This window comes from Littorina saxatilis, linkage group LG10 (genome assembly GCF_037325665.1).
Source record: "Littorina saxatilis isolate snail1 linkage group LG10, US_GU_Lsax_2.0, whole genome shotgun sequence".
In the NCBI taxonomy this organism is placed as follows: domain Eukaryota; kingdom Metazoa; phylum Mollusca; class Gastropoda; order Littorinimorpha; family Littorinidae; genus Littorina; species Littorina saxatilis.
The window spans coordinates 30,555,106-30,580,315 of NC_090254.1; the positions used below are offsets into that span (position 1 = coordinate 30,555,106).

General features: G+C 42.9%; 1 protein-coding gene across 1 annotated transcript in view; it reads left to right on the forward strand.

Annotated features, from left to right (window-relative positions):
* LOC138979010 (uncharacterized) overlaps window positions 1-20,269 on the forward strand; it is a 27,345-nt gene extending 7,076 nt beyond the window's left edge. The window contains exons 6-22 of the mRNA XM_070351822.1: window positions 147-252; window positions 1,288-1,370; window positions 2,074-2,234; window positions 2,501-2,742; window positions 3,192-5,329; window positions 5,851-6,057; window positions 6,383-6,578; window positions 7,071-7,246; window positions 7,930-8,114; window positions 8,735-8,894; window positions 9,109-9,263; window positions 9,630-9,753; window positions 12,669-12,780; window positions 13,216-13,298; window positions 13,948-14,111; window positions 14,960-15,174; window positions 16,153-20,269. Coding sequence (XP_070207923.1) covers window positions 147-252; window positions 1,288-1,370; window positions 2,074-2,234; window positions 2,501-2,742; window positions 3,192-5,329; window positions 5,851-6,057; window positions 6,383-6,578; window positions 7,071-7,246; window positions 7,930-8,114; window positions 8,735-8,894; window positions 9,109-9,263; window positions 9,630-9,753; window positions 12,669-12,780; window positions 13,216-13,298; window positions 13,948-14,111; window positions 14,960-15,174; window positions 16,153-16,187 — 4,542 coding nt within the window. The 3' untranslated portion in view covers window positions 16,188-20,269. The remainder of the gene's footprint in view (window positions 1-146; window positions 253-1,287; window positions 1,371-2,073; window positions 2,235-2,500; window positions 2,743-3,191; window positions 5,330-5,850; window positions 6,058-6,382; window positions 6,579-7,070; window positions 7,247-7,929; window positions 8,115-8,734; window positions 8,895-9,108; window positions 9,264-9,629; window positions 9,754-12,668; window positions 12,781-13,215; window positions 13,299-13,947; window positions 14,112-14,959; window positions 15,175-16,152) is intronic.
* Window positions 20,270-25,210: the final 4,941 nt, after the last annotated feature.

A 25,210-nucleotide genomic window follows, 5' to 3' on the forward strand; every position in this document is an offset into this window, starting at 1 on the left:
TCTGTGTGTGTGTGTGTGTGTGTGTGTGTGTGTGTGTGTGTGTGTGAGTGTGTGAGTGTGTGTGTGTGTGTGTGTGTGTGTGTGTGTGTGTGTGTGTGTGTAGAACACGTGGAATTAATGCATGAATGTTTTTCGATGTTTTTCAGGGCAATGCTGACATCAACATGCACACAGCACGTCAGGGTCTGACAGCTCTACACATGGCCTGTCTGACTGCCAACGTTCACATGGTGGAGACTCTGCTGGAACTGGGTAACTGTTAACACGTGGCTGTACTGTAATGTATCTACCACTTCGTGCTGAAAGTCTTTTCAACTGAACGGTCAACATATGGAGCATGATTTTGGGTTAAAATAGAGCGGTTTTGTTAGCTTGTTTATTTATTTCTTTGATTGGATGGCTTCAGTAAATTCATAGACATAGAAGACTTTGTTGTTGCTGTTTGTGTGTGTTTATACACAGCTTGCCGAAACTTTCGTAAAGTTAGAATGTAAACTAAAACGTTTAGTCACGTGTAGTGTACGAATTATGAAGAGAATCTTTAGGCTTTGACAAAATGTACAGGGGAAACTAATGTTGTGTAGTTATGACAGAATATTTCTTACTGCTAAAATGTTGGCAATGCCGTGAAAGCGTATAGGGCTAGCTAGAAACGACAGTTTAGGTCATTTAAACCGTATAGGGCTAGCTAGAAACGACAGTTTAGGTCATTTAAGGTTAGTTTGATTTGTACACTTCAACATTGTTTCCTTCCTTCGAGTACTTTGAGCCAACACTTAATATATGTGTTACGTACAGATAAAGTCGGCAGCCGTGCGTCACATGATGAACCGAGTCACCACGCACGATGGCATCTCTGCAGTAGGAAAATAACGATAAAAGAATTGCCTTTATTGCAATATATTTAGTTTCAAATACAGTCACGTAGACTGTCATGGCAAATTTTGGGATTGAATGTTTTTTTACATTTTGGATAGGGAATATCTTATAAAGTGAATTACTAACGCAAAACTAAAGTACTAACGTTTTGTTAGTCATGCAAGAGATTAAAATGGATGATACGTTAGGGGCCCAAAATACAACTTTAATTTGTTTCGCTTTGTTTCAAAATACTTGCTTGAATAAGATGTGTACTAGCTTTTGTTGGAGACCATGATGTTGGAGAGCATAATGTTGGAGAGCATAATGTTGGAGAATAATGTTGGAGAGAATAATGTTGGAGAGCATAATGTTGGAGAGCATAATGTTGGAGAATAATGTTGAAGAGCATAACGTTTGTGATTTTAGGAGCGGACACCAATGTGCAAGAACACAACGGAGAGACACCACTGCATCTGGCTATGGGTGGAAGCGATGGCAGCGACAAATCAGTAAGTCGCATGTTTCTAAACCTGTTTTCTGTAACGATAAAAGGTCATGTTGCCACTGCATTTCAAACACAACCGGTGGATTGGTAAGTACATCTTTTCTTTTGACGACGTTCACAGTTTTACTTTGCATCTCATCTTTCCACTTTTGAATTCTCCCTATTTTCCTCTCTCTCTCTCTCTCTCTCTCTCTCTCTCTCTCTCTCTCTCTCTCTCTCTCTCTCTCTCTCTCTCTCTCTCTCTCTCTCTCTCTCTCTCTCTCTCTCTCTCTCTCTCTCTCTCTCTCTCTCTCTCTCTCTCTCTCATAAACAACAAGTAAACAAGTAAAGCAACATTGGCGTCCGCTCCTAAAATCACAAACGTTATGCTCTTCAACATTATTCTCCAACAAAAGCTAGTACACATCCTATTCAAGCAAGGATTTTGTTGTTTATGTTTATTTGCTTGTTTGCTTACTTGTCGATTGTTTGCTGGTTCGTTCGTTTACTTTGTTTATTTGTCATGTTGCTTTACTTGTTTATCATTTATTAGACATTTGTATTAGAAGTAAGGACCGGTTGTAAGAAAAGGCGTCGCCTTAAACCTCTATCCTTGAAAAATAAAGTTCCATCATCATCATCTCTCTCCTATGACACCCCTTTTTCTGTATTCAAATCCTTGGTACAGAAACTGACATTTATGTGATGCCAGTGTCATTATGATCAAGGACTCAGAACAGCAAGAGGACGTGCTGAAACGGCTCCATGTTTCTCGGCATCTCATCATCAGCGGCGCTTTCGTGGATGCAGTAAACCAGAAGGGGATGCCACCCACTACATACGGACTGACTGAAGTACAGATCGGAGTGGCAGAGTTCATGTCAGAGAAGTAAGTCGTCATGGTTTTCTCATTTATTTTGTTGGCTTCTTCTTAAAACGGAGATAATAAGCGACTCATGACGAAATGACGCCATAGCGCTGAAAATAAGATGTTCATGAAATGTTGAGTGTGTGTGTGTGTGTGTGTGTGTGTGTGTGTGTGTGTGTGTGTGTGTGTGTGTGTGTGTGTGTGTGTGTGTGTGTGTGTGTGTGTGTGTGTGCCATTTCATCTCATTTTCTAATTGAAAGGCAATTTATAACTGCCTATCTTTCCAGTCCTGAGCAGGTCAGACGTAAATCCTCAAGGAGCACAACAACCATGACCTCAAGAGGATCGAAAAGTTCTTCCATCATGACGTCATTGCGTGACGTCACCTTTCCTTGCACGAAGTGTCAAGGCGTGTGTGACGTGGCACTGATGCCGTGCGGTCATAAGAACGTATGTAGCAAGTGCGTCACGGCGGTCAGGCGTTGCCCTTTGTGCCAGACACCCATCGTGAAGACAGAGAGCATCACCGGTAAATAGCTTAGAACTGTTCAACTACTCTGCAGCCCTCCCCCAATTCCCCTGGCTGCTTTGTGATGCAAACTATGCAGGAATGTTGAAGTTCACGGTGTCTTAAATCACATTCGCTGGTAGTTGCACTTCTTTGAAAGAAAGTATCGGCAAGCAGCGATCCGATTTAACAACATATGAATGAAATCTATTTGTCTGGTGCAGCTTTGCATGGCCGCAGACAAAATCACTCTTAAATTGTATTAATATTTACATGCTATTCATGCAGTTCCTGCTCCTGGTTGTCTACTATTCAATGTTCTTATCGTTAAAGCTATGATTACTTTTGAATTATGATCCAGCCCACTGCTTTCGGTGTGACTGTTTTTGTACTCATTCATCAATGTCAATTGTGTCACGAAAGAAGAAAGTAGTCGCGATTCATTCAAACATATTCAAAAACTATTGCAGGTAACCAAACTGCGAACTACCAGTCAAATGGAATCAAGGATAGCCAGACACGAAGCAAAGACTTAACCGGTACTAGTATGTCTTGTGGCCTGAGCCAATCCACAACCAGCCACGGCAGCCATACAACAACAGATACTGAACCGTCTGCAAGAAGTGGTGAAGATTCCTCTACGGCGGATTCAGGCCGGGGTTCTCAGAATGGCAATAAGAAGCCAGCTCTGAACAGCAATCAAACTGACCGATCGCCAGACACTGAGAAACTCGGATCCCAAGCCGCAAAGAGCCGTGAAACTGATTTTAGTAAACCTCCTGCAGCTCAAGATCCTGTAGATCACTTGCACGCCGACGTTCAGGACGGGAGTCAAATAGGGACGGTGGTACATGCTGCCAACAAATCTACAGTTGAGAATCAACAGTCTCAGTACAAAACAAGCGCAGCTTCTGAAAAACCAGCTCACAAAGACGAGAGCCTGACCTCTGCCACAGATACAGACACAAGCTGGGGAGGCGCAAGACCAAAGCATCCACAAACCACACAAACGTACTTAGAACCTAAACCTTCGAATCATAACGTCGACGACCTCGAGCTTCCTGACCTTCCAAGCATGCCTGCAGGCGGAGGTTTCCAAGACTGGGTCGTGATGGGTCCTGTTGGCCCGATGAATCTCACCGGTCCAACAAACGAAGGATCTGCTTCTCGAGATGAAAGGTTGTCGAATCCATGGTTGTCGAGAGATGAGCAGCGAGGTCCGGGAAGTCCAGCCAACGTCACAAGAGGAGAAGGTAGAAATGGAGGATTACGAAGAGGAAGAGGAGGATTGGTAGGAGGAAGAGGAGGGGAAATGAGGGGAGGAGGAGAAGCAATGGGAGGGAGAGGTGAACAAAGAGTTGCAGAAGCCAGCTTCACGGGAGAATCTTGGACAGGACCTACGCCACAAAGCAGAGGAAGAGGAGATGAACGAAGTTCGTCACAAGCCAGTTTTTGGGGGGAGGGAAACGGAAACGGAAACACCTCGCACAGCAGTGTAAGAGGCGGCGGAAGAGAACACACCTCACACTTTGACGTGGGAGTTGGAGAAAGTTGGAGAGCGCCTAACGTCGACGTCAACAAAGAAGGAAAATTAAAGTCTCAGATCAGAGCGCAAGACAAGAAAAGTACCGTACCTGAAGCTAGGAAAGGCATTGTGGAGAAAGGTCTAGCCAGAGAGAAAGAGAGCAAGGCAACAGAAGCAGATGAGGGCAGTTCACCCCAAGAAGACAACAGAGCATCACAAACAGGAGGGGCCAACCACAGGAAGCCAAACAGTTCCACTGCTGCAGCCCACCCTCAGTCTACATCGAACCCAAGACCTTCCAACGACCATGCAAAACGTACAAAGAAATCTGACACCAAATCAAAACCAGCGTCAGCCTTCTCCATCACTCAAAGTCAAGCCGAGGATAAGAAAGCTGACACAAAGAAAGGCCCTGGGAATATCAAGACCTACATCCAAGCAGACAACCTGACCGCCATATTCCAAAGCATTCCGCAACAAGGAGCAAGAGGCCCGCCCATGGGTACGAGAAATTTCAACAAAATGGATGAACTGGCCAAACGAACAACGATGTCCATGAACGCAGATATGATTTTGGGAACGCGTGGTGCGTCTTCAAAACAAGAAACTGCGAAGTACGATGCACAGTCCAGTAGCAAAGAAGCAGCAGCTTCAGTTACTGAGAGTCAGGGGCAGCAAAGTAAACCTTCGTCTGGTGAGAAGATTCAAGAGGCAGGCAGCCGCCAGTCACGGTTAGACACCCCTAAAGGGAGAATGGAACACAAAACGCATTGGTCGAACCCAGCACAAGCCGCCAAAAAGAAACCAGACAAACGGGAGAGTCAACCGAAAGCTACTGGAATTGCATCCGCAGACACCAAAGCAAGGACAGCAAGTTCCTTTTCCCAAGCCATTCGCTCAACCAACAAGCAAGACAATTGCTTGTTTAAAAGAGCGCCCATTCGTCAACAAGAGTCCACACAACAGGGGACTATCGACGCAGAAGCGTTTAGCGACGGAGACAAGGTGGTGATCAGAGTGGACGAAGAGAACCTGATGAAAATGCAGAAAGACTATGGTGGTACCACCAAACTGATGCTACAGGTAAGAGCGATGGAATAATCAAAGCCTAACTTGTCTTTTTTCTTTTCGAGAGATTGAATGACAGATTAGATGTGGGAAGAGTTGCGAAAAAACAAAAACAAGTACCGTTACCAAAATTAAACCGCGTGTCAATCTGTTATTTCTCTGTTTGTTACTTTGTTTCCTTTCTTTTTTCGCTCTTAAAAAGGGACAACAAATACCCAACAGAAACACCCAGAGTAGTAGTCAGTGCAAATCGGCTGTGATCAGCATAGAAAGAAACGACATTCATAGGACGACAAATACAAGGCCTTTAGTTTTCTTTTCTATTTACAGACTGCAGTAGAAGAACAGTAAAGATACAAAACAAAACAAAACACCACCACCACCAAGAAAAAACACACCCTCTCAAACAACAGCAACAAAAGCATGAAGCGACAACAGCTAATCGAGCAACCAAACCAACAAATACAACACGCACAAACTAATGATTACGCAGATGTTTTTAGGAACATTCTACAGACTGGTTTTGTACTCGTCAGTGTGTGGGCAAGACGGGCACGGTGACCGGGAGAACTCCACAGGGAGCAGTGTCTGTCAAGTTCACCACCCTGTCCCACAGGTTCAACCCCAGTGTCCTCATCACAGTGCACGTGCACAGGGAAGGTGACACCGTGCGCGTGCTGTGCGACCTTGACCTAGTTAAGCTGCTGAACAAGCGTGTGGGATGTGGCCGTGGCATTGTGGAGGTACGTGTTTGGGGAAGCGGGTCCTATGTCTGTCTGTCTCTAACGCTTTGTTGCCGTATTTGAGCGTGCCTGTGGTGAAACGTCAGTGGAAAAGAGACGACGTACGTGAACCTTTACCTTGATCGTTGACAAGGTATATTGTTTTCCTGTCTTCACGTTTGATAAAATGAGAAACTTATCAAAAAGAATAAGGTTTTCCTAATTGTGCTTTCAATAAACACTTCCATTAATGAGCCGCCATGGGTTTGACTTTGGAGCGTTGACAGTCTTTTTTGTTTCGGATTTGTTGCTAAGTGCCGTTTTGTTATTTTGTAATTTGTGATAGACACTGGGAAAAGTCGGGACGGTGAAGAGTGTGGAAGGAGAAGATGTCATCACAGTCAGTTTTGGACAAAGCAGTTTTCGATACTCCCCCGCCTGCTGCGACCCTGCCCCTGGTGCCACACCCGATACAGTGACTGTCACCTCGAGCGAGGAAAGCTCTGTCGTCAGTGCTGGCTCTTCAGACGATGGAGCAGCGGGTAAGGAGTTAAACACACACACACACACACACACACACACACACACACACACACACACACACACACATACGCACGCACGCACGCACACACACACGCACGCACGCACGCTCGCACAAACACGAACACACAAACACGCACGAAGGCACACAAACACTTTCACGAACGCGCGCAAGCGAACACAAGCATGCGCACACTCACTTTCTTGCGTACACACATACACACACACGCACGCACACGAACACACGCACGTACGTACAAACAAGAACGCACGCACACACGCACTTATACACACTCACTCGCACGAACGCACGCAAGCGCACACACAAACACACGCACACACACAGTTTCTTGCGTAACAAAAATACAAGGTAGACAGACAGCTGAATCCTTATCACTGTGGTTAACAGTCGTCCGAGTGTTTCTGTGTCAGTACGTGGTTCTTGTAAAGTTATTGTCATGATGAGCATGAAGGGTTTCTACCTGTTCACCCAGAGCGTCAAGAGTTCATGAGGAATCTAGCGCGGAAGGTGAAGGAGGGGGCCAGTGTCAGCCAGCTGATGACGTCACCGTCAGGAGGCGACTCTAGCGCCATCTCTCGGCTCTTCTCCGCCATCAATGACGGGAACCTGCTCCTGGTAACAAGTCTGTGTCAGAGTGAACCCCACCTGGTCAGTACTTTTCATTTTCATTTTCAAAGACGTGCATGCTGATTCAAACAAACTGGAACGGTATACAAATCGAAAAGACAGATTCCTACATTGAAACATTGGACGAGCCGAGCAAGAGTTATTGAAACACATTTTGTGTGCACTTGATGTCAGAACAACAAAAAACATGGACCTGCTCTACAAACCTGACCTCTGATTTGTACGGACGCACTTGGATGGCGATTACGTCTAAAGGCGTATTCATTTTCCTGTAAACGATTGGGGTGTCCGACCCAGATCTGTCCAGACTTTACTCGGGATAAGACCATCCCTCTACTTTGACACCTACCCAAAATAAAACTGCGTAGATGCTTCCCCGGCAAGGAGGAACGTTTTTGTTGTTGAATGAATTGATTACGTAACTGACACTAGTGTCAATGAGCACAATAGATTCCTAAACATGTCGAATCTTTACTAGAAGCAGTCAGGAAGTTGATTTGTGGTATGTGTCCAGATGGAGGAATAGTCTTATCGCATGTAAAAGCCTGAACACATATGAGATGGTGACCTGAGTCGCTTACACGGTTATCACCATCATATAATCGAAATAGTATCAATCGTACTTGTCAGTGTTTTATCGGTCCTTTCATTGTTGTCAATTTTAATTCAATATCTTTGAGTATTATTATAATTATTATCCTCAGATCAACCAGACCCACGAAGGGCACATGCTGACCCCACTAATGTATGCAAGCAGTAAAGGTCAAGTGGCAGTAGCGCGTGAGCTGGTATCCATGGGCGCTGATGTCAACGCTGTGTTGTTAGGAAATGGCGTGATGGGAAATGACGTTTTGGACAGTCGTTCTCCTCTATCGGTCGCGCTAGAAAGGTCAGTGAGAGAGTTTATGAACAAGCCAGACTGTAATGATTGTGTCGATGGCGTTCGTCAAAGTAAATGCATTAATATTTTAAATAAGCGATCGTTCTTGCAGGGGAGCGGAAGGGGATGGCGGTGAGTTGAATCATCATTTATTTGTTGACGATATGGTCAAACTTTGTGATAACTGTTGGGCTAAGTCCTGATCTGTGATGAAATGAACAGTTTAAAAGCAGGAAAGAATACTTTTTCAAATAATGGTACTCTGTGGCCAGTAGCAATTAAAAAACAAGCTCATGCATGTTGCTGAGATAATAGACAGTATGTTTCAGTTGCATAATGTCATCCCAGGGCAATTGGTAGTGTGACTAGAATAATACGAAACAAGTTACCTGCGGTTTAATAATCATTTTCTACCGACTCAAGTATGAATGATTTATGATTCTGATAGGGACAATCCTTCTATGAACACAGGAACATCTGCAGTTGTAAAATAATTGTTACACATTTGTTTAGTTCAGACTAAGATGCAAAGCTTACAGAGATATACACTAAATACACTAAAACCTTGCCAAAACAATGCCGATGTCAAACAATCAAGACAGTTGCTTCTCTTCTTAATTGTTTGGTAGTGGACAAGAGGAGACAGCGTTGTTTGTGTTGGAGAGAGGGGCAGACCCGCACCAGAGATCAGTGTTACGTGAACGAACGCCGCTGCACATGGCCGCTGAAAGCAACTGCGCCAAGGTCGTTCAAGTCCTCCTGCGGATGGGTGTCGACGTCAATCCAAAGGTGATTAAGAAAACTACGAGTCTTCAATTCATTTCTTTGTATTACCGATCACTTCTGTAGACGGCGTGTTTTTCGACTATTCTTTGCCGTGTGTTTTTCCCTTCTTCTCCTGCTTCTTGCCTTGATACCTCTCTTTATTCTCGTCTTTTCTTTCCCGGCGTGTGAGTGTTCGATGTTGTCGCCTATTCACGATATTGGTTAATCATCGTTTCAGGATGTAGTCGGGCACACACCTCTGATGGATTCACTGTTACGCAACGGTCGTGCAGTGGCAGACATTCTGCTCGCCTTACCTGACGTGGATGTCACGGCTGCCAGCGTTCAGGGCGTCGCGCCTCTGCACATGGCGTGTCTCCAGAGTATTCCCAGGTTCGTGTGTGTGTGTGTGTGTGTGTGTGTGTGTGTGTGTGTGTGTGTATTAAGTGTGTGTGTGTGTTCAAGTTTGTGTGTGTGCATGTGTGTGTGTCAGTGTGTTATCAAGGCTGCAGTTACATTAACGCCATCTCGGCATTGCAACAAATACATACACTTAATGTGTTTAACGGGTTTGTAATTTGACACGTGTAACGCTTGATACTTGTTGCTGTTGTTGTTTTTGTATTTACAATCGTTATACAACTGAACGTTTATGGCTGGCCCGGGGACAAATGGTGACATAATCTAGCCATACACATAGTTCACTCTACTGTGTGCTTTCAAATGAAGTTGGACGCTAACAGTTCTCATTGGTAACAGCGCCGTGGAGCAGATCCTAGCACGCGACACGAGGCACGTGAACACACTTATGGGTGATTGCGCTCCGCTGCACTTTGCCGCCAACGATGACTGTGTGGAGAACATCAGACTGCTGGTCCTAATGGTAAGTTGGTCACCCGTGACCACTGGATACAGCCAGTGCTTTTGTCCCGTGATCCGTGTTTTTGTGTGTTTTCTTTTGTTACATTTAGTCGAGTTTTGACGAGGGTCGTGGTGTATGTGTGTATGTGTGTATGTATGTGTGTGTGTGTGTGTGTGTGTGTGTGTGTGTGTGTGTGTGTGTGTGTGTGTGTGTGTGTAGAGCGATTCAGAGAAAACTACTGAACCAATCTTCATGAAATTTCACATGAGAGTTCGTGGGTATAATATCCCCAGACATATTTTCGATTAATGTCATTGATGACGTCATATCCGGCTTTTTGTGAAAGTTGAGGCAGCACTGTCACGCCCTCATTTTTCAACCAAATTGGTTGAAACTTTGGTGAAGAAATCTTCGACGAAGCCCGGACTATGGTATTGCATTTCAGCTTGGAGGGTTAAAAACTAGCTAATTAGTTTGCTCATTAAAGTTGTCATTAAAATCGATTTTTTTGCAAGCTCTGAAGGATGGAGCTGGGTACGACGAGCTTAGGCAGTCGGGGACCTTTCTAGTGGGTCAGAATCAGAAAGCTGCGGCATTCTGAGGAGGGAAGGACAAAGGCGCCTGTATAGGGCAGTGTGTATCCCTGAAAAGCTAAGTACCCTGTCGCTGTTAAAGTATGTGTCTGTGTTCGTGTGATTGGGTGATGCAACATTATTGAGCGCCGGATACTAACAGGCTATAGAACCAGGGGGGGGTGCTTAGGACTGGATTCCAGGATAATTTCATGTGAATTCATGTGTTGTCAATGTTTGTAGTATTTGTATGGTGTACGCGTTAAATGTGTGGATGTTATGTGCATAAATTTGTGTTTATTATATAAAGCTTATAAGTTACATGTGGTTCCTTTAGTTTTTTTATACATAGTGACGTCTATCTCCACTTGTAATCTTTCTTGGGTGTGTGGTGAGTGAATGAGTTGGGTGTTTGCGTGTGCTCCCAAGATTGCTCAATCTTGAGGGGATAAGCCGTCACGTGTCGCCGACTTCTGACAGCTCCTGTAGGCTACCGTGTTCCCTGTGACAAGGAGATTTACGACACAGAAGCTGTCAGAAGTCGGCGATATCATGGGCGCGCTAGATAAACAAACAGTCTTGGCACTACTATACACGCCTACTTGACTCCCCTGAACAAACCACCGCTAGCACGAGGTCTTGTGTTGACAGCTTAGCTGATAAAGGCTGTGGAACCACAGTAGGGAAAGTTTTGTAGAGGAGGTCGGCATTTAACGTCACAGATGGCACGGAATTTTGGTCCAAAAACGTATTTTGGGTTCTCAGCATATTTAGGTACTTTAAACACCACAGAATCATTGTGCGAAGTTATTTTGTCATCTTCAACCTCTTTCTTGCAATAAAGCGGTCATTTTCCAAATGTTCTGTTAACATTTGACACCATATATTGAAAACTGTTGACGCTGTTTTCTCAGAATCGTTTTTTAAACACAAGCACCGTCAATGAGAACTATTATTGTTTAATCTTCTTACTTCTTTTACATTTTCATCAGAAAGATGTCTCTACACAGTAACAGAGAGACTTTCTATGATTTATCAAGGAATAATTTCAGAAGTTCTGTCAAAGTAAAAACAAATTATTTTGTGCCTGTGAGATTTACACAGGGAAAAAATCTGTTCATAAATATAAGAATCTGTTAAGAGTGAAATACAAACATACTTCAAAATTCTATCTTTATTATTCTGGAAGATGAATGTGTCCCAATAACTGCATGTTTTACCCTAAAAAGTCGCACTCAGACCTGAACTTGACAGCAGACGGATAGACAGAAGCTTAAGATTTAGACAGCCATACACAAGAACCACACGCTACAGAAACTCATTCATTCCATCTGCAATTCACATCTTCAACTCTCAGGTGGGGCGCTAGGTGCTGGTGCTGTCGCTCTGACAACGGCATAATCTTTACATCCTTTTATCAGTTGTTTTTCTCTGTTGTTAGTTATATTGACTTATAGGATACAAATGTGAGAAGATAATGTGGTTAAAGTGTGATAAGGTGATAATGTGATATAATTTTTAAACAGGCAATGCATCGCTTCTATTTGTAGGATTATTTTAGTACAATGTTTGCGTGTAACGATATGATGTGAATATGCGATGTGAATGTTACTACATGCATGGTTGATTGATTGATTAATTTATTGATTTTACAGACACACAGTCAAGCTTGTAATTTCTCTTTTAGAGATGAATAAAGATTATTGTATTGTATTGTATTGTAAAAAAAAAAGGGTCAATTCTGACCCGTAAGTCCTTCAAATATTACTTTATAGGAAAAAAAACCCACTTTTTTCTGAGTTCGTTTTTTATCGAGGACCTCAAACGCTATAATGAATAGCTTTTTAAAGAAACACATCTTAATTTCCGTGCCATCTCTGCCCCTAACTTAACTTAACTTAACAACTACTACTACTAGGCCTACTACTCAGCAGCAACAGCAGCAGCAGCAGCAGCAGCAGCAGCAGCAGCAGTAGTAGTAGTAGTAGTAGTTGTTAAGTTAACAAGCTGCTACTACCGAAACATTACATAGCGAACTCCACAAATATGTGTATGCTCTCCGCGCTTTACATTTGACATACGAATAACAAGATATACGCTTTTCTCATTTCTTGCTCATCGAGCCAGACATCAGAAGGCAGCTCAACACCTCAGAGGCAAAGGACACTGTAATTGTCTGATTTTGATTTTGGTTAAGCAGCAAACAAGCAATGAATAGGACAATTGTTGATGCTTGTCCTAGTTGTCCCCAGTGTGCTTGTACCTTAAAAATACTAATAGCTTAATATCTTAGAATGCTGTTTGTGATGACTGCTTGTTGCCACCCCCTGTTGAAAAAAAAAAAAAAAGACACTGTGTTTTCAGGGCGGAGCAGACGTCAACATCGCGGCCAAAGGAGATCGCCGCGGCAATCGACCACTCCACCACGCCTGTTTGGCAGGCCACACCCTTTCTGTGGAGGCTTTGCTCGACTTTGGTAGGTCAAAGTATGGACAAGGGCTATCATATGCATTCATAATAACTTCAAAATGTCCAATGGTTTGTTGCACAGTGCTTTGTCTTCCTTTGTAGTTCTTTTTATCAGACTGACAGACGCATTTTTGATGCCTCTTCTTTGAACTGTTTCCGTTTTTATTTTTTATCATTTCTTCCAAATTGATTTGAGTAAAGGGGGATAAACGGTAAGAGAACCACTTACTTTTTACAGTCGAACCTGCCCTCGCGACAACCTCTTGATAAGCACCTGCCCATAACCACCTCAATAAAATTCCCCGAAATCTTTTTTGTTTGTATATGGTTGACCTTTCCATAGCGACCACCTCTGTATAACGACCACTTTGTGTCCTGTGGCTGGTCGCTATAGACAGGTTCCACTGTATGTGTATGTATTTCAAACGATTATGTGTGACAGGTGCCGAGGTGAACGTAGCTAACAAGGAGTTGGACACTCCTCTTCACTTTGCTGTGGGAGGTGCTCTCCCCAAAGGTGTCAGGGTAAGCTGTGTGTGTGTGTGTGTGTGTGGTTGTGCGCGCGCGCACGCGTGTGTGTGTGTGTGTGTGTGTTTGCGTGTGTGTGTGTGTGTGTGTTTGCGTGTGTGTGGTTATGTGCGTGTGTGTGTATGCGTGTGTTTGCGCGTGTGTGTGTGTGTGTGTGAGCCTGAGAGAGAGAGAGAGAGAGAGAGAGAGAGAGAGAGAGAGAGAGAGAGAGAGAGAGAGAGAGAGAGAGAGAGAGTTGACACGCATACATTGTCTGATGAGGTTTTATATTTACGAATATATAATACGGGAGTTTGAAACAAAATGTTGCCTTCTATTCCGTACCTTGCGTTGCCCAAACAAAATCTGAGCTGAAATCTTCTTGACTCGGAGCCAACGTTTGGCTGTTTTGCAAGTATGTTTAGCGAGTTCAACGTTTTAAAACAGCTCAGTGCTCGTACGCGTTTAGTCGCTTTAGGGAACAGGAAACCGAAAAGATGAAGGACATTGGTTAAGGCGTTCACAAGTTAAGCAGCAACGTGCCTGTGAACTATGTTTAAACCCCAGTTGTTGTTTCAGAGTCAGCCGGAAGAACAATTTAGTATTTTGCAGGAGTAAATTTGATTAAAAAATGTGGTTAGTTAATCCTCCCACTTGTTTTGTTCAGGGTCAACCAGAAGAACGATTTTACTACCAGACGAGGACTCGTATCGCCTATACCCTTATATCCAACGGAGCTTTCGTGGACGCAGAGAACGCCTCGGGGAGAACGTTCATGCGCTACGGGTCATCGGAAATAACGGATGCCGTGCAGAGCTTCATGGATGAAAAGTAAACCTATTTCTGAATCTTCAGATTTTTTATTCATATATTGCTTTTATTTATTTTCATTTATATTCATTCATTTACTGAGAATGAACGTGTCTTGTACTTTTCAATGGTTGTTACTATCTCCGGTGCCACGAGGTTGGTTCTGCACAACTCTCACTTAGTCTTGTTGCACAGACACATATCGTCTATGTTTAGAGTGTTACGTCCCTTTGTTTCTTTGATATTCATTTGCTCTTTTGTTGGTTGTGTAAAGGGTTTCTTCCAAGAAGTACCGGTGTGCATTTTGGTAGTCACAGATGGTTACCGTTTGTGTGATTCCTTTCAATGAGGAATATGTATTTATACAAGAATATTATAACAAAATCAACGACGAACGCGTAGCTATTGAACTTGACGTCATTCTTCTTGTCGATCTTTGCCCTGGGAAAGGGTTGAATAGATGTGTTTTAGTTGTTTTTTAAAAGTATACATTTCACCTGTCACAGATGGTTATACACTTCAGGTCAAGGATATGGATCTTTAAAATGTTTTAATAAATGATCTCAAACACGAATTGTGAATAATGGAATTTCATATCATAATTGATGTAGTTCACAGATATGCCAGGTACTCGGTGCATGCTTTTCTTTGCTTTTAAGTTTGTTATAAGTTTGCCGTTGGTTGAATTAAATCTCTCTTCTTTTTGTGATTTTTAATTATATTTCTTTATTTCTTTGTGTATTATTTCTTCGTTTATTTTTTATTATATTAATTAATCAATTTATTTTTGTATTCATTGATTATTGATTAAGAGCACTTTGAATTAATAATCCAACCAAGCTTAAGACATCATCCCCATTATTTGACAGTCGACACTTGGTGCAGAAGAAAAGTCATAGCAGAAGTGAAGGTAGGCCTACCCTGGTACTGCGGAGTGAGCGACTGCTGTGCGCGGTATGCAAATCTAACATGTCTGACGTCACTCTTCTACCGTGTGGACACAAGACTGCGTGCAGCACGTGCGCAGGGGGAGTAACTCTCTGTCCCCTCTGTCAGCGCCGGGTGGATAGCACCACTGCGGATGGTAAGTGAGCGGGTCTTTATTCTGTGAAGAAAAGTGATGCCATGACCTCTCCTTTTCTAATCTAAATATCGGTTTATGTTTTAATTATTTATTTACATATTTGTCTGTATGAATTTATTAAAACATACTACATGGCTACCATACTGCACACATTTGTTCAGTGACACTTTCAACATACTACATGGCTACAATTCTTCAAACATTTGCTCAGTGACACTGTACACATACTAGTGGCTACAATTCTTCACACATTTGTTGTTGTTGTTGTTGTTGTTGTTGTTGTTGTTGTTGTTGATCATGATGCCGCTGGCGATTATTAGGTGGATGATGATCTCTTATGTTTGACTCAACGAAGAAAACACAACAGTTGAAAGTTTATTTAAACATCTGGTCCTTTTTGTTTTCCCCTAACATATCTATGCCAGCTTGAAATTCCGCACGCACTTAAAGGCATACTAACGCACTCCCGTGTTTACAAAGTGTAGTTTGCCCACAATCGATGTCAAACGCACCATAAGACCATATAATGACGATACGTCACCATGCGCGGACCATAATACATGCATTACAGCTTGTTCTAGCCTCTGAAAAAGTGAGGATGTCAACAAAGCCGCGGTGTTCTCTCCCTTGCATCAACGTTACATGTGTTGCCAAATCTATAAATAGGACGATCCAGATCAAAATGAAAATTCAAATATCTCAACATTTAAGGGGTCCTAGACCACAATATTTTGCAGGGAACTTAATTTGGTCTGTCTCCAGCTGTTGGTAAAGCAATTAGCGTGTATAGTCATCGAGTACATATGGCTTTAATTGTTGACCTGACTCTTGTCTTTTTTGAAGTGTCTTTGTGACCTTTTCCTTTTCGTAATTTTTTTATTTTCAAAACTCGTGTGAAGGGGTACTATTCAATGAGCTTTTGTGTGTTGCCCTGTGAAGGGGAGAGTAACTCTTTGCTGTACCTCGTTACTGTTTCAGATCAGCAAGGCGCTCTGTTTGAAGCCATCACCTGAAAGTGAAGTTGCCAGACGGTAGAAACCTCAGGCGCAAGGACCCGCTCATCTATGCATAATTCTTGTCACTAGTCTGTCTGAAGTGTTACTGAGCAACCCAAATTCCACTTGGTGGTTTATCGTTAGAACATTATATGAAGAAGAAAAAGAAAAACAATGCACAGAGAAATACGTGAAAATTGCTGCCACAGTGCCTACACTCTGTTTTCGTTAGCCATTTTTGATTTTCTGGTGGTGTATGACTGGTTTTGTAATAATTTGCACGTCCATGGTGTGATTATGTAAAGCAGTTTGGCTCCGCGCTTTCGTGTATGTGTGTGCGATAGTGCATTTGCCTGTGTCTATCTATCTGTCTGTCTGTGTTATGTCGTGAAAGCTTGGGCCATTCAGTGCGCGGGTAGTTGGCAAAAACGGTATAACGACAGGTTAAATTGCTTTCAAGTATGACAAGAATGTGTTGCTGTTGCTTTAATTTTTACGAGTTGCTTGAAAGAATATAAGCATACAAATGATGCGATTCTAATATGATAAAGCATGTTTTGATTGGTTAAAATTGCTGACAATCAGCGGCTCACCCCAAAGCATATCAACCCCGAGTTCTTCTTTAGTGTATAACCAGGGTCGATTTGCCATCATGCGGTAATACCCCGCGAAGAACTGACCTAAATCACACAGGCGGAACGAACAAAGCGCTGCAAAGTTTTGTATTGGAGCTGTTGCTCGAGAACTGGCAGTCACCGGTGTCTCACATAATAGACATAACTACTTTTACCGTTGCTTGCAGGTATGCCTTCTTAGCGCAGATGATAGGGAACTGAGGTTGAAAGTTCGAGCGGTTATCTTTTTCTTTTTTTCTTTAAAATTTAATTTTTTAAACTTCTTTTCTTCCTCCTTAACTCTCCTTTCTTTTATATTGCTCAAATATCATTGATTCCAAAGCATTTCGGTGATCGAACTAAGATTGCAACAACACAGCTCACGAGTCACTGATTTGGCATTGATCACTAAATTCATACGTCTGCGAACCAAGCAACGTGAATCACTGGTCCCGAGGCAAGAAGCAGCATTAGTTAACAAAATGCAGTACTAAATCATTAACAAACAAACAAATAAAACACAACAAATTTGTTTCAGTTATGGCAAAACATAAGTCTGCTTCGCATCGAGTTAGGCCCACTTGGACGTATGTCGATCTGCTTCGAAAGAATTAGTCCGTGATTTGAAGAAAAAATTGTTATCAAAATGAATCCTATTTAATGTTGTTGTTTTCGACTCATTCCATTTGTTAGGTTTGAATAATTCTAGTTATTGAAATGGCAGCTTTCATGTGCAATGTTGGTGACTGGTTATGTCTTAGAAAATGGGGGTATGGTTTATAAAACGAAAATAACTCTGTTATTTTTGCGACTACAATTTCAGTTTAAAGTTATTTTTGATCACAAAGAATGTGCAAATACAGGTAAACCTTACACATGACGTCACAGGCTTGACGTCAATAAAATTCAAGGGAGACTTTGTAAAGCAGGAGAAAAGTGTTTCATATAATACGTTAGATTTTCATACTCACATATAATTTGATGTAAGCTGATTACGTACAAACAGAGATATTGGCTAAATCTGATAACCTTGAATGACGACTCTGCTTTATAACTATCATATTAAAAAGAACGGGAAGAATGCAGGCTGGTCCATAAAAGTTGTACCTATTTTCATATTGCTCTGAAATTTTAGTTTTTCCGGATTTCTATTTAGGTTTTAGGCAGAGTGTATAAGAAACATTAATATGTAAGATAATATGACTTTGAATTACATTGGATCACTAACCCGGCCGCGAGTCAGTTAACCAAAATGGGCGACGACTATTTCGCGACCAGATTAGCGGAATGCACTTTGTGCGCCATTTACAAACCCCCTTTCCTAACCTAGGTGGTGGGTTCAAGTGCTAGTCTTTCGGATGAGACGAAAAACCGAGGTCCCTTCGTGTACACTACATTGGGGTGCGCACGTTAAAGATCCCACGATTGACAAAAGGGTCTTTCCTGGCAAAATTGTATAGGCATAGATAAAAATGTCCACCAAAATACCCGTGTGACTTGGAATAATAGGCCGTGAAAAGTAGGATATGCGCCGAAATGGCTGCGATCTGCTGGCCGATGTGAATGCGTGATGTATTGTGTAAAAAAATTCCATCTCACAGGGCATAAATAAATCCCTGCGCCTTGAATAAATATATGCGCGATATAAATTGCATAAAAAATAGAAAAATAAAAACATAAATCCCTGCGCTCAGAACTGTACCCACGGAATACGCGCGATATAAGCCTCATATTGATTGATTGACTGATTGTAAATCCTTGCAAACAAATTTACTAAGAGTTTTTCAAACCAAAGAACTCTTTTACATGGTAAAAAAACACAACGCCCAATATCTTTTTGATCTCATTTTTTTTTTACTGCGAAGAGAGATTCATAAAATTTGTTCACCAAACAACAGCAGAATTATGAAAGATTATGTCTTGCAAATTTGGTAGAAATTGGTTTGTCCTTAGTTAGCTAAGCCTTAGTAGAACTTTCATACTTTGCTCTATCCAGGCTCCTCTTCGTAGAAGAACTGCTGCAACACGAATGTTGAAATTGTCCATGACTCGTCCAATCATGTCTGCTGTCAACTGGTATGCGCCTGATTTCCCTTCTGATGTCGTCCTACAGTGCTGCCAGGGTCTGGGGATTGTTGCCGTATATTCTGTCCTGGGTACCCCCACAGAAAGTAGTCGGGTGGGTTGAGATCAGAAACACTTTGCCCCCCCCCCCCAACGGGGCGTTGCCACGGTACCCCACCTCTACCTGGGTGGCCAAGGGAAGTCAGTGCTTCGTGAAATGAGAGAATCGCCAGGGAAGAGGAGGCTGGATAGAGAATAAGTGGATTATGTGTTGCTGTAAGTTTATTGTTACGTTATTGTGTTAGACTGTATGTGTATTTGATGTTTAAATAGTATGGTTTTATTCATAGTTAATATGTAAAGCGCGGAGAGCATAGTTTACTATGGCTCGCGCTATATAAGCTGTCATTATTAGTATTATTATATTATTATATTATCAACTGCTATTAAATGACAGACCAATTTCTACCACATTTGCAAGACATAATCTCCCATCATTCTGCTATTGTTTGGTGATTTTTTGTTCTAAATCTTTCTTTGCAGTCAAAAACGATATCAAAAAGAAAATAGTGCGCTTTTTGTAGACCACCCTGTATGTACACAGCGAGCAGTTCACGTGAACAGCCCTCTATCAAAGCTTCTCTCGCAAAAACGCTGTGTGGGAACCGCCGATCAGTTCACAAAGTCGGTGTCTGTCATTTTGGATTCCTCACTTATATTACATTGGGGATTTGTGTCATCAAATTGATGAACTCGTCAGTATCCGGAGGTTTTCTATAATTTGCTAGAAAAATAAATAAACTTTGAATAAAAAAAATGAGAGTGAAATAAAAATATGTACAGTTTCATGCGCCACCCTTCAAGTTCTACCATGTAGTATCTTCACATCATTCGACACATTCAAAACAACAAGTAAGTAATCAGTTTCTTTATAAAAACAAGGATATTGCTTATAATAACAATGTTTATGTGATGAGGCGATGACAACTGCCAAATTGAACACGCACAAAAAAACCTGCAGAAAACCCCATGCAAAAGCCCTTTCTTGTTTGCTAGCAAAACTGCACAGTACGTTTCCCTATTTTTTCATATTTTACAACGTTAAGAATGATTTGATATGTTCCGTCTCTCTTACTCACACACACACACACACACACACACACACACACACACACACACACACACACAAACTCGCACACAAACACATTCGCACACACACACAACCACGCCCACTTACACAGAAACACAGACACTGCGACTTTGTGTGCAAGGAAGTTCTGTGGCCCTTCTTTTTTTTTCCTTTTTTATAATGTTTTTTGTTGACTTTCCCTTCTGGTTAACGCTCGGTTTGATAAGGATAGGTTTTAAACTGTGCCAATCCGAATTTGACAATAAATTTGACTTTATTCAGGCCGATAAGAACTTGTCTTGTTATGAATGCTGTTTGTAAACTTTCTGTTCTTGGTCTACATTTTGTTGAACAATTTTACCATTCATGAAAGCAGACAGACACATAAAGACAGACATACAGACAGACATACATACAGACAGACATACAGACAGACATACAGACAAACACCTACACACACCCACACACCCACACACAATAAAAACCCACACACACACATATGCACACACACACGCACACACACACACACACACACACTAATGTGCCGTTCCATAAAGCACACACACGAGCACGCACTATCATACACACACACAAACACACACACACACACAGACAAGCACGCACGCTCTGGCACCATCATACTTTGCCACTCCTGGGTGCACTAGAACCAGCTTTGTATGATTTAAATAATTAATAAAAAACATAAAAACAGCACCCAGTAAAACCGACTTTTTCATTACACCCACCACTTTGGCATGTGGCACCATCATTCCCACTCAGAGCACCACTCTCTGGGTGTCTTAATCTCGCACCGGCCTAGCAGTCGCTCTGGAACCGGTCTCACACTCTCAATCCGGTATTACTGTTCTCACTCTGGAACCACCATTTTCATTCCGTCACCATCACTATCACTCGAGCACCAATATGGCACCATGCACCACTCTGACTCTAGCACCGGTCTGGTACCACCATTCAGTCTCACTCTCGTTACCACTATGACTCTCGTTCTAGTACCGGTCTGGCATTACCATTCTCACGCAAGCACCGGTCTGGCACCATCACTCATGCTCTGGCATTCTGGCACCACCACTCTCGCTCTGGCACCGGTCTGGCACCCCCATTCTCATTCTGGCATAACGCTCTTGGCACAGGTCTTGCACGGGTTCCCTCAACACCCAAACGCACAGAGACACACACAAAAACACGAACACACACACATTCACATCACGCTGGTACCAGTCTTGCAGCGGTCGGGACACACACGTACAGACACACAAACACACAGAGGAATATTGACGGGAATGGGATTCTAACCCACGCCTTGGAGAGAGAGAGAGAGAGAGAGAGAGAGTGAGAGAGTGTGTGTGTGTGTGTGTAGGTGGTTTTACCGACAAATGGGGACGATTGTCACTGGAGAGCAGTCAAATGGGGACGCTTCCGACAAACGGGGACGTCCCCATTTGTCGGCCCGTGCGACCCCATTTGACTGGATTTGAGCAGATTGAGCGACCCCATTTGACTGCTTCCTAGCATCCCTGTGGACAAACGGACTGGATTTTCACACAGATTCATACACATATTTTAGCTCTGCACTTTTTGGTCTGCTCAACTAAACCATGTGATTTTTATCATGTGACTTCAAATGACTTTACAGTAACTGCTTTCATCAGAATTCAGTTTCTATTCAAATGCAGTCAAACTAAAACATTTATTTGAATTAAAAATAAAAAAAAAAGTTATTGCATTTAATATATTTTATAAAGAGTATTTTGAAAGAGTTCTGATTATTTGATCACGGGTTTTTTTTTGTATTAAAACAAAAACAAACACAGAAACATATATACATTCCTGTAAAAAAAAAAAATGATTACAATTATTTTGTTATGAGATTTATTTTAGGTTAATTCGAAGTGTTGTGTCTCATTATTACATTTTTTTGTCGTGTTTATTGCAATTTTTATTTATTTTATTCATGTAACCCTAGGTTTTTTTTAAAATAAATATTGACTTGACTTGACTTATTGCGAAGAATGAACCGCGTAGGGGGAGCAAAGGAGGGAGGGAGAGAGAGAGGTACGGAGGAAGGGAGGGAGAGAGAAAGGTACGGAGGAAGGGAGGGAGAGAGAGAGGTACGGATGAAGGGAGGGAGAGAGAGAGGTACGGATGAAGGGAGGGAGAGAGAGAGGTACGGAGAAAGAGAGTGAGAGAGAGATAGAGGGAGCAAAGGAGGGAGGGAGAGAGAGAGGTATGGCGGAAGGGAGACAGAGAGAGGGGGCAAAGAAGGGAGGGAGAGAGAGAGGTACGGAGGAAGGGAGAGAGAGGCAGCAAAGGAGGGAGGGAGAGAGAGAGGTACGGAGGGAGGGAGAGAGAGAGCGAGCAAAGGAGAGGCAGATAGAGAGAGAGGTAAGGAGGGAGGGAGAGAGAGAGTTACGGAGGGAGGAAGAGAGAGAGAGGGAGCAAAGGAGAGGCAGATAGAGAGAGAGGTAAGGAGGGGGGGAGAGAGAGATGGAGCAAAGAAGGGAGGGAGAGAGAGAGGTAGGGAGGGAGAGAGACAGACAGAGGGAGCAAAGGAGGGAGGGAGAGAGAGAGGTAAGGAGGGAGGGAGAGAGAGAGCAAAGGAGGGAGGAAGAGAGAGAGAGGTACGGAGGGAGGGAGAGAGAGAGAGAGAGAGGGAGCAAAGGAGGGAGGGAGAGAGATAGGTAAGGAGGGAGGGAGAGAGAGAGAGGGCAAAGATGGAGGGAGAGAGAGAGGTACGGAGGAAAGGAGAGAGAGAGAGGGAGCAAAAGAGGGAGGGAGAGAGAGAGGAACGGAGGAAGGGAGAGAGAGAGGGGGAGCAAAAGAGGGAGGGAGAGAGAGAGAGGGGTACGAAGGAAGGGAGAAAGAGAGAGGGAGCAAAGGAGGGAGGGAGAGAGAGGGAGCTAAGGAGGGAGAGAGAGAGGGAGCAAAGGAGGGAGGGAGAGAGATAGGTCTTTGTCATTTGTTGGTTTGTGCAGTGCAGTTGTTTTGTCAGTTATTCTTCTCTTCATTTGTTCTATCGTCTTTCTTCTTCTTTTTTGTGTGTGTATTTTTGTGTTTTTGTGCCTGAAGAAGACCCTTAGGTCGAAACGTCGCTGTTATTCGTTCCGTGTTCGTCATTTTAACGTGAGTACATTGCTTTTTGGTCTCTTTATTGTTCCCTCTCACGTGCAGTCGCCATTGTTTAATACATGTTTTAATGTGTTTTGTATAATCCGGAAGCAGGAGTTTAAAACCTATATATATATAAAGGGAAAAGTCTGGGTTGTGGCACTCGATCACTAGGTGGGGCACTGCCCTTCGCTCCCTGTTACCCGAGTCCCAATCCTCGTGGTAAGGCGTCCGCCCCGTGATCGGGAGGTCGTGGGTTCGAACCCCGGCCGGGTCATACCTAAGACTTTAAAATTGGCAATCTAGTGGCTGCTCTGCCTGGCGTCTGGCATTGTGGGGTTAGTGCTAGGACTGGTTGGTCAGGTGTCCGAATAATGTGACTGGGTGAGACATGAAGCCTGTGCTGCGACTTCTGTCTTGTGTGTGGCTCACGTTATATGTCAAAAGCAGCACCGCCCTGATATGGCCCTTCGTGGTCGGCTGGGCGTTAAGCAAACAAACAAACAAACAAACCCGAGTGCCAACAACAATGGGATGAGCATCAGAAGTGAAGATAAAGAGGGAATTTTTTTCTCTGCGCGCGCGCCAGCAAGCAGGATGTCTCAGAACTGAAGCGGTAATAGTATGATATATTGCTATTTCATATGTTACGTGGATTTCCATTGGTCAATTGGGCAAAACTGAGCTCAGTGCAAAAGTGATATCGACGACATTTCCGTCGATATCAGTTTTGATATCGACGACCTCTTTATTGCTTCCCCACTTCAAAAACAAAAACACCTACATTTAAAAACAAACAAATATATATGAAAATGTAATTATCCCAGAATTTAGTTGAGCAAGTGACCAAAGACTTTTTGAAAGAAAAGACATTTTGAAATACTGAAAAGTACAAGAAAAGAGTGAACAAAAAGAAATAATAATCAGAGGGAGGGATATGGAACAGCCAAACCTGAGACAAATACTTTTGTAATTTCTTTACAGTAAATACAAAATGTCCAGAGAATTAGCAATATATCTAACATTGACTGACTGCGTGACGATATCTTCTGCTATTGGTCTGTTTCGACAGTGATATCAAAATCTCGACCTCCGGTCTTGATTTTGATATCACTGTCTCAACAGACCATAGCAGAAGATATCATCACACAGTCCGTCAATATTGGGCACTAATTACAGGCGATGGGTTTATGGGTCACGTGATTATATATATGAAGTCTTCTATCGCGCGCGTATCTCCAGACTCGGACTCAAGGCGCAGGGATCTATTTATGCCGTGTGAGATGGAATTTGTTACACAATACATCATGCATTCACATCGACCAGCAGATCGAAGCCATTTCGGCGCATATCCTACTTTTCACGGCCTATTATTCCAAGTCACACGGGTATTTTGGTGGACATTGTTTTATCTATGCCTATACAATTTTGCCAGGAAAGACCCTTTTGTCAATCGTGGGATCTTTAACGTGCACACCCCAATGTAGTGTACACGAAGGGACCTCGGTGTTTCGTCTCATCCGAAAGACTAGCACTTGAACCCACCACCTAGGTTAGGAAAGGGGGGAGAAAATTGCTAACGCCCTGACCCAGGGTCGAACTCGCAACCTCTCGCTTCCGAGCGCAAGTGCGTTACCACTCGGCCACCCAGTCCACGTGATGTGGGGGCGGAGCCAAACATTGGTTGATACTTACTGTGTTGACATTAGTTCATTGGCCCCGCCCCAACATCATACTATGACTTACATTGGGCTATCATTGGTTCATGTTTCTGGCGCTAAACTATCTGACAGGTAAAGAACTATTTTGATGTGACACGTTATTACTTGGTGCAAATACGCGCAGTGTTTAAAACCACTGACTTGGCGGACAGAACTGTGCATTCTCACAATTCGACACTTACTACATCCATAATAACCACACCGTTGATCAATCGCTGAGAAATGGCACAAATGACAGTTGGGAAAACATTCAGAAGTTGGAATGATCTTACCGAACGGCTGGCAGACTTTTCCAGAAAGAACGATTTGGTGTACGTGGTCAAATACAGTCGTGCTGTTCAACTTGCGAACAAGAATTCAAAACAGCCTTTTCCAGACGAACTGAAG